General features: G+C 42.3%; 1 protein-coding gene across 1 annotated transcript; it reads left to right on the top strand.

The window, feature by feature from the left end:
- Positions 1 to 321: 321 nt before the first annotated feature.
- Positions 322 to 5049, top strand: LOC119575581 (putative protein TPRXL). The gene is made up of 4 exons (XM_037923229.1): positions 322 to 427; positions 2633 to 2741; positions 3150 to 3268; positions 4865 to 5049. The coding sequence occupies exons 1-4, from the start codon at positions 322 to 324 to the stop codon at positions 5047 to 5049; spliced, it is 519 nt and encodes a 172-aa protein (XP_037779157.1).
- Positions 5050 to 10000: the final 4951 nt, after the last annotated feature.

Genomic DNA, 10000 nt, shown 5'->3' with positions numbered 1-10000 from the left:
TATGGATCTAGAGTAAGGTATGGCGTCCTGTTCACTGTAAAGTTATATGAATTCCTGGCATGAAAAAAGAAAGGATGCCTTGCTGGCACCATTTCCACTCTCAAGAAAGAAGAAAAAATGCGTTTTATCTGATAGAGCGCGTATCATAACAGGTGAGGTGATGGTAACTCCTCACTAGCGACAGCCAGAGGTCGCTGAAAGTGCATCGTCATCGGCTTTCTATTAGAGAAGTGATCAATACGACACGACCATCATTTCCAGCTGTGAGAAACCGCGTACAAGATGGGGTTGATATGAGGTGGTACACGTTCCCTGCACAAGATGAGGCGTTGGGCCCTGACCAGCGCAACGAACATGCCCTGCGATGACAGACTAAGAATCCCTCACCCGCTGTTCTCGGGACATAACTCTCTCTCGGACGAAGGCGGTAATGTCTTATATCACTGATAATAAGATTGGCGCTCTTGTTGACTGATACTCCACGTTGTTTTGCTGGGAGGAACGTTCTGATTTTATCTTGAAGTGCATATAAATAAGGTAGAAGGAGGTAAATTTAATTGCTAACCAAGTTATCTACAACATTCCTTTCTCTCTATAGATCTGACTAGTTTATGGCTAACTTCTTAATAATCTGAATAAGATGGATGTTGAAAAGCAAGAAATCAAATTAACATAATGTATTAAATGTGAAAAATAAATTTCTTCTATGTCGACTGTCTTTTCTATGTTACTTTTTCTGACAAAGATGCACGTCTTTATTATTTTCCTAATCCTGATCATAATGATTTCTTAAATACAATTTAGCGGTGCAAACAGAACAGCAATAGCTTGTCCTAAACTTGCCTCTAAATCAGTTTACACATAACAAACGGGAATTCGACAGGGGAATAAATCTACCGCCCTAGTTGGCAAATATGCTTAGTTCTGATTTACCTTCACAAAGTCAAAATAATCAGTGAAGCGATTCCCAGTTTGCACGCGTTTAACCGTTAGCTCAGCGCAATTCTTATTCTAAACTTGTCCTTCTACTGTATTCAGGTAATTACTCATTCACATCCATGGCCTTCGGGGTTAGTTTGAAACACGCAACATATTAAAAGATATTACCTGCTGAAAGTATTTCAAAATCTCTATCAAATATCCATCTGCAATCTAGAATTCCCTCTGGCAATAGAAAACCTTCGTGCCTAATTGCAAATCACTTCCCTCACTCTATTTATCGTAGTTTAACAAACTGAACAAAACCATGTTTTAACTACTTCCATTACCGAGTGAAACAACCTCGCACACAAACTTAATGCGAGACTCATCGCATTATCGTCCTCGCGGAGTGCCTCGTGGGTGGCCCACTCAGGGAGACCCCAAATGGCCCTGCAACTGATAACTCAACCCCCAAATAGACCGGGTTGCCATACACCATATGCAACATAAAGATCGGGCTTTCGGTCTCTCCAAATACGTCTTACGTGTGAAGAGAACCGGGAGCTCGCACGGTAGTGACTTGAAGGAGGTGCGAGCTAGGGAAGCGTTAATCAGATAAATAAATATTACTTCGCAATAATAGCAATTCTATTATTATTAGTATAATCTGAGTTTATCTTTTTATCACTGCTTTATATCATCACAAATGTTATCAGAATAGCGCTCAAAATATGTTATTACATGACTTTTAATAGTCTGCAGTGATAACGGTCGGATATTAATTATACTATTACTACTACAGCTAATATCTTTATAAGCAATACTACTGCTACTGGAACTGCTACTGTAATAGAAACAATAATAATAGGAACAAGAACAGTAATATTAATTATGATGATGACACTAATAATGATAATAATAATACAATAATAAATAATAGTCATGATAATAGTAGTAGCAGTAGTAGTAGTAGTAGTAGTAGTAGTAGTAGTAGTAGTAGTAGTAGTAGTAGTAGTAGTAGTAATAATAATAATAATAATAATAATAATAATAATAATAATAATAATAATAATAATAACAATAATAATAATAATAATAATAATAATAATAATAACAATTATTATTATTATTATTATTATTATTATCATAATGATGATGATGATGATAAAATAATAATCGTAATGATAATAATCATAATGATAATAACAACAACAACAAAAACAATAATACCAATAGTAATAGTAATAATAATAATACCAATAACAATAATAATAAAAATAATAACCACAATAATGATAATGTTGATGATACTAATAATAAAAAATAATAACAAAACAATAATAATAACAAAAACAATAACACAAGCAATTATAACATTACATTGTACGAACTCATAACTAAAAACACCCATAATGCCTGCAAATTTCCCTTTGTCAGCCGCAATGTCAAAACCAATGTATTCTCATCCCTCCATCAACCAATAAGCTCCTAATCAGCCAGTAATAAGGATTGCTTTACAATAATACAAAAAAAATACTAATAGAATAAAGCCCCTTCATAATGGGTCGCTTGTAACTTTTAGATCAACATTTTCTTCCCCCTTTTATGTCTCCTTTGTCACTCCATTGTCAGTTCATTGCAAAATTCGTTGAATGAAATGGGCAGGATAAATGTGGTGTTTTTTCGCCTTCCCTTAAATGATTATATGCAGGCGTGGCCATCCTGGACCCGCCCCGCCTTGCAAACACTAACACCTGCCATAACTCAGAGCTAATTGGACACTCTCCCTTAGTTTATAAGTCCTACGGAGCCCTGGTCGTGTGAGATACTTTAGGATATTATCGTAGATGTCGACAGCTGAGCGAGTCGTAAATCTAAATAAATATCAGATGTTTCAGGAGAAGCTCTGTGATATTTAGATACGTTGATCTGTCAGTAACAGTTCAAATCATTGGATATTAAACCAGAATTAAGGTATAAAAAACTGGTGACGTGGAAAAAAGTGGTCGGACTATTTTTATGTCAGTCACCCCTGCATATCCGTAACCCTCCGTCCTTCTATACACTTCTTGTCTAGGTTGGAAGAGCCAAAAGAAAACGAGGATTACGAAAGGAGAAACATTATTTACAACTACAATCCATGTGCAATCGCAAAATAAACATAAAATATATACCCGTTTAAACTTATCAAAAAATCCAAATCACCGAAATTAAAATTGTGATTACAGTGACAACGTGCAGGGGACAACAAATCAAATCCGAGTTTCAACCGTGGCTGTCGAATTCAGCCCATACTCACAAAACGCCGACAGATCAAGTTTCCTTGCCCCATTTCAAGTGAGCCTAAGTACTCGCGGCAACAAATTAGCCGGGGGGTGAAAACCAATCAACACGTAATATCCTAATTTGCCAACCCTCCCTCCGGTTGCAGTTGCTGATTCGTTATTTATTTTGCACAGTAAATGCATCTTCCTATCGAATGGTAAAACGGACAAATAGATAAAGAAGCACCGCGTTGCGTAGCCTAATCACCTGCTCGTGCCCTGGAGGACTTCATGTTATCTATGCCAAGCAATTAAGCTGCCGAACACCCAGGTGGTGAGAAACGCCCTGGGGGTTCATAGCTCCTCGGGGGATGGCTGGTCATGAGGGCGAAAGGAACGTCGTGAGGGAAGAGGGAAGCCAAAGGACCAATGGAGGTCACGAGAGGGCGACGCGCAAGTCAACGAGGGAAAGTACGATTTTGCTTTCCAGTGCTTTGGGTTTGCGGGGATGTAAGGGTCTATGGCACTGAAAGCAGCTTACTATGGGGAAATTATCAGGTCGAGGGAATATCAGTGTAACCGAAAAACAATTTTAAAAAGTTTGGACGTGTGATATTTTCTGTTCACTTTTCTGTGATGGGAGTCGTTGACAGCTATAATTACACAGATTTCGTAAATCTTGGAGGGCACATCGTAGATATCATATGAGAATTACGATCCACAAACACAAGACCGTAATCATAACGAAAAAATAATAACACCGCAACTAAATACATGTGCAATAGCCTTAAATAGCCTTTATGTTTAATCAAGTTTTATTGTGAATTCGTCTAGATTCGTCCGGATTGCTTTAGCCTCTCTGGGATGGATTTGATTTTATTCAGTTAGACTCGATTCATTTCGATTAGGCTGAAGTGATGTACTGGAAAACGCCTGCACAAGACTGGCTGTAGCAGAAAAGCGAGTAAATCCTATGGGAAGGAAATTAGGTTGGATATAAGATTATAGACTTTAATATAAATGCGTTTACGGTGGATTAGATTAAAGTTGCTTTGGCCGTTAAAATATCTTAAGTAATATCACCCATTACAATTACGAAAGTAATAATATCCGTGTCTATTAATTACCTCCTTATGTATACACGTACATGTGAACAGAATTATCCTGAATGTGGACAGACAAGTGAGTGAGTAAGGGCTTGGCCTGGGTACGTTCAGACTGAATCACATCGCTTTAAAATCAATGAGAACAAAACGGAATGGTTAACTGAGGCTTAATTAGCTCCAGTTCCGCCCTGGCGTCTCGGCGAATAATACCCGTGAGATGAGCACTTGCGTGGTGGGTTCTTTGTTCAGCCCCGTAAAACCAGAACCTGTGTTGCCTGACAGGACTCCCTAACTTGTGATTCTATCGTCTTATAATGGCACGGCGACTCTCCTTCTAATCAGCCGGGTCGTCACTAATGAAGCAGAGTTACTAGAACATTTGCCGAGGAGGAGAGTAGTAAATTGGGTCGCGATATTCTAGGTTTCGCGATAGCCATATGCCGCTCGGCCATTGACACCGAAATGAAGGAAAATAGCGGGTGGGGAGCTTATCGCCTTCACCGCACCACGGCGTCAATGTTGCTGTCATCCCTGATATCATCAAGAATGTCTCTGCATCATGATCAAAAATAGACACCAGCGTTAGCGTTCGGCACACGACCGGTGCCCTTATCCAAGCCGTGCCATCAAGCAATCACTATCAGCCGTCCACCGCCACCGCCACTACGTCATCACCACAGTCGCCATCGTCGCAGCCGACGCATGACCCGAACGGCGGCCGCTCTCCCGCCCGACACCCGACGGGAACAAGTCCGTGACAGGGAGCTTACGGGGACAATGTGGCCGCGTCGGGTTACAGCAGGGTGGGGGTGGAGCGGGAGTGGGCACTGGGAAGGGGGGTACAAAGGTATGAAGCGTTAGGATGTTGGGCAAGGGGGAGAGGAAAAAGGAGGGGGGGAAGGCTATAGACGTGAATGTGGACGGTTGCACTTGACAGATGAATCGCTGGCGTACATAGTCTAGTACAACGAGAGAGAGAGAGAGAGAGAGAGAGAGAGGAGAGAGAGAGAGAGAGAGAGAGAGGAGAGAGAGAGAAAGAGAGAGAGAGAGAGAGAGAGAGAGAGAGAGAGAGAGAGAGAGAGAGAGAGAAGAGAGAGAGAGAGAGAGGAGAGAGAGAGAAGAGAGAGAGAGGAGAGAAGAGAGAGAGAGAGAGAGAGAGAGAAAAGAGAGAAGAGAGAAGAGAGAGAGAGAGAGAGAGAGAGAGAGAGAGAGAGAGAGAGAGAGAGAGAGAGAGAGAAATTTCACCAGTCTGATTATTTTTCCTTGTTCCTTTCCCCCCTCTGTCCACTAACTATTCCTTCATGCTCGGAGTGACATTCGGTTGGCGATACCTAAAACCCCGGGCCAGGGGGAGGGGGGTGGGTCGAGCCAGAAGGGTGTCGGGGCAAAGACGCTCCCGCTGAGGTCTGTCCTCGACATCTCTTCGGAGGCCACTTGATCCTCGGCCGCAAAAAAGGAGAAGGTTGTACAACACAGCGGTGCTGGGTGGGTAGGCTGGGGGGAGGGGGGATGGAAGGGGAGGTGAAGAACTCGACACCTACCCTTATTATCCCCCGCAATTCGATGTTCGTTCTAAAAAGAAATATATTTTCGTCTAACCATGTACCCAGTCATCGCTGCGCATGACCTGGTTAAATAATTCTCCCGTTTCAATTAATGTACTCGACTACAGTTATAAGACTAATAGAAAATGCAAATAAAAGAAAAAGAGAGAGAGAAGCAGAGAAAGAAAGTAAAAGAAAACGACGAGAGATGAGGTCAGGTTGGAAGCAAAGCCATTAATACGTGGGAAATTCGATATCCACTCCCGCCGTTCGTTCTCTTCTTCAGGCTGCTTCCATTTCCAGTCTCAGTCAAACAAATCATCCTTTTCGAAAGAATGTCTGATTTTCACAACGGCTTTCGTCCCAGCGCAAAGTCACACGCGTCCGCTTGCCTCTAATGCCAGTCTTTCTCTCATTCGTTGCACGACACTTTCCTCTTCGTTGTCTTCCGACTCATCCGCCACTTCGCCCCTATCTGAAATTAGCTTTCTCTTCAGCCTCCTGCCTCACTTTCCTTCATCTAATCCCACCGAGGCTCAACATTACCTGCCATTCCTCAGTGCGTCACGCGTTCCTCTGCCTCGTACTTTCGCCAAGGGTCGTTATTTTCCTCTTCTCGTTTCTCGTCGACCTTGATTTCGACTCGCAGTTTTTCTCCTTCGGTTCAGGTTATCTGTCAAATGCATTTTCCCGATATCGCCCCTCCCTCTATCGGATCCAAGGGTCCTCTACGCAACAGCTTTTTGTTTATTCTTGTGCGATTTTTCTTTTGCATGAATCTTGTTGGTCTTACTGTCGTTTTTATTTCCCTGTATTAGTGATTCTCCATTGTCCTTCCTGTCCTTAGACATCTCAGCCGATCTTGAGAATTCCTATCATTAATCTATCCATCCCCTAATTATATGTAGAACCCTTTCCCCGGCCATGCCCTTTATCTTTCGCTACTCCCTACCAACAGTGCCCGTCCCTCTGCCTTTCTTCTGCCATCGGCTACCATCAATATCTGCCTAATATCCCCTGCCAGCCCCTGCTCCCCTGGTCCCCATCACTCCCTCGGGGTGCTAGTGGCGTGTCCGGGTCCTTGTGGGCGCCCCTGCCAACTCCCCCCCCTCCCCCCATCTGGAAGGCTTCGCTGTCCGTCTTGGTTTTCCTCCTGGGCGTAACCGGATGAGGCGGGAGGGCGGCGTTTGGGCCGCCTCACACGCATCGCCACGATCATCTCACGTTGCGGCATCCCGGCGGGGAAGGGAATCAGGGGAAACCCCAGCGTCTTGCGGGGGAGAAAGGGAGAACGAGGGACAGAGGGAATGGAGAAAGAGGGCAAATGGAAGAAGGAAAAGGAGAGAAGGAGAGAGAGAGAAAGAGGGATAGAGATTGATAGATAAATAGATAGATAGACAGAGATAGATAGATAGAGATAGATAGATAGATAGAGATAGATAGATAGAGAGAGAGAGAGATTTATACCATCATCCTTAGATGCAAGAGGTCGACATTTCTCATGCAGAAGGGAAAAATACAATCCAGGTCACGCCAAGAGACCTTGCTCTTCCTCCTCTTCCTTCCCACGAAAATATATTTTGTTATTTTCGAGAATATGATCCTCGGCGCGACTTCTGGCAACGCAGGACGAAGTAATAGGACGGGACAGGAGGCAGACGAGCAGACCGCGGCATGGTGTGCAGTCTGCGGTCTGCTCGCCGCGACTCCGCTTACACCACACCTACCTTGCACCACACGCCCGCACCACGACGTACTTACACTGCCACACCATCTTGGTCACACTCCGACACCATAACAGGCCGTGCTCGCAATCTCATACCTTATGCACCTTAATCTGCATTTCTATGCAATATCTTCCTTCTCCGTATCAACACAACACACTGTACTTAATTTACACATACAGTACAACCAATTTTGAAATTACCATTTTAACCGCCCACGTCACTCACTGATCTGGGACCATCCTAGAAACCACGAGTCGGTACAGCGCCAGATCGGCCCAACGTCCCTCGGCCACGCCATGTCTTAACATTTCCACTCGGGAATACCTAAACATTTCCCTTATTGTTATCGATAAGCTATAACCTTATCAAAAAAGTAACGCTCAAGTTCTTATAAGTAATCTGTAATATTGCCGATAAGCTTTAACGCATAATTGTTTACCCTTAAGCTTTACTTCTATGCGTGAGTTTTAACACCCATTTTAAAACAGAACTCTAATCTAGTCTAAGTTTTGATTCCATGATAAAGCCTTAATACTCAAATTATTACCAACAAGCTTTATTCTCTCCAACAAATTTCAACGTTAAAGTTCTTATCAATAAACTAAAATTTGTTCAGTCAATAAGCTTTAATGCTCCACCTAACTAATCCTATACGAAACATAAAACACACATACTCTCGAACAAGTGTACACATCGCTCTCTGTTCTGAACTCATCAGCATTCACACACTCTCCCGAGATACTTCTTTTGCAAATGCCAGTCCTTTCAACTTCGCAGTGGGACGTATTCATTGCAAGCTAAAAAATGCCAGTGACGTAAAAAAAAATAACGCGAGTTTTCCACAGCCTAGAAATTTTACTGCTAGTATTAACATTATCATCACAATTATTATTGTTTTTATTATCATCATAATCATTACCATCATCATTATTGTTGTTGTCGTTGTTGTTATTATCAATAGCTTTATTACCAGTATTATTACTGTTATCATTATTATCATGATTATTATTATCATTATCATTAATATTATCATCATTATTATTATTACCATCATCATTATCATCATAATTACCATCATTTATCATTAGTGTCATTATTATTTATGTTATTATCAGCACTGCATATGATCATGTCTTGCTCCCCTTGCTTATCTCTTTTAATACTTTTAATATGCTTCTCCTTAATCCTTATCACTTCCAGATTTATTCGTTTTATCTAACCTGGCTCTTCTGCTTTTCTCTATTTCTCCTTTCCATCCTTTTCCTTTTCCCAACACTTCTCTATTTTCCACCACTTTTGTAGCCTTGTTTCTTTCCTAATTTCATAACACAACACAGTAATTCAGTTTTCGAACTACGTCTACATCTCTCAATTTACGTTCCTTTCCCTTCCCCTTCCTCCTCCTACCCCCTACCCCTTCCCCTCCGCCTCCGCCACCCCCTCCTTCCTATATTTACCATTCATTACGTAACCGGATCAGGAAAAACTCCCAAAGAAACATACAATACCTAATCTCAGGATGAGACCCCCCCCCCCCAAGTACACGAAGTACATACGTGCCCACGGATAGCACACCTGCTCACTGCTCGCCATAAATACACGTGAAACGGAAGCCTTCATATGACCAGAATTCTTAGTACTTATAATCTTCTTACAACTACTTAGGAGATTGTGGGGAGACTGTGACTCGTATTCTCAGTGAAAAATGGTCAACTCAGATAGGAGCGGTGGAAATGTCAGAAGACTGAAACCTTGCAGGATGTTAATTTCCCCCCTCCCCCTCGATTCATTATGTAATTAATTTAGACTAAGCTGCTCGTTTGGCTGAGGTATGCCGCATCTTAATACTTATTTGAAAGTTGTTTGACTAACTGTACGAAAATGTAAATCTGTTCAGAAAAAGGTCAACGCACCTTGCAGACTGTGCACACAAACACACACACACACACACATTGCACTTTGTAAGAGATTTGCCAGCGCAAGACATATTATCATATAAATTACTTGTTTCTCGCCGAACAATACAGTAATAAGCCACTAGTAAGGTAATGAAATGGAGCTACCCAATTCTAAACAGGTTTTAGCGCAGGTACGAAAACCGCCATATTACATCTTTACTTCCAGGATCCCAATAAATTTGCATTCCCCTTTTGATTTCCCAATCTTCACCAACACGCAAACAAGAATGGAGATTTTACTTTTTTTAATATTCATATTTCGGTTGCATATCTAGCAATTGCATCCTGAACAGCACGTATTGTCGACACTATCGGCGTGCCTCGCTACCCACCAATTAGCAGAGCGCGAACACGGCGATTTTTAGTAAACAAAGGGGGAGGTTGGGAAACCCGACACCTTCGCTGGCTGCCAACACGCGGGCGCTTGAGGGGAAGGAGGGGGAGGGAAGGGGCGGGAAGGAGGGGACAGATGGGGAGCAA

This window comes from Penaeus monodon, chromosome 7, assembly GCF_015228065.2.
Source record: "Penaeus monodon isolate SGIC_2016 chromosome 7, NSTDA_Pmon_1, whole genome shotgun sequence".
Lineage (NCBI taxonomy): Eukaryota > Metazoa > Arthropoda > Malacostraca > Decapoda > Penaeidae > Penaeus > Penaeus monodon.
The sequence above is the reverse complement of the archived record's forward strand: the minus strand, read 5'-3'. Positions and strand labels throughout refer to the sequence as shown.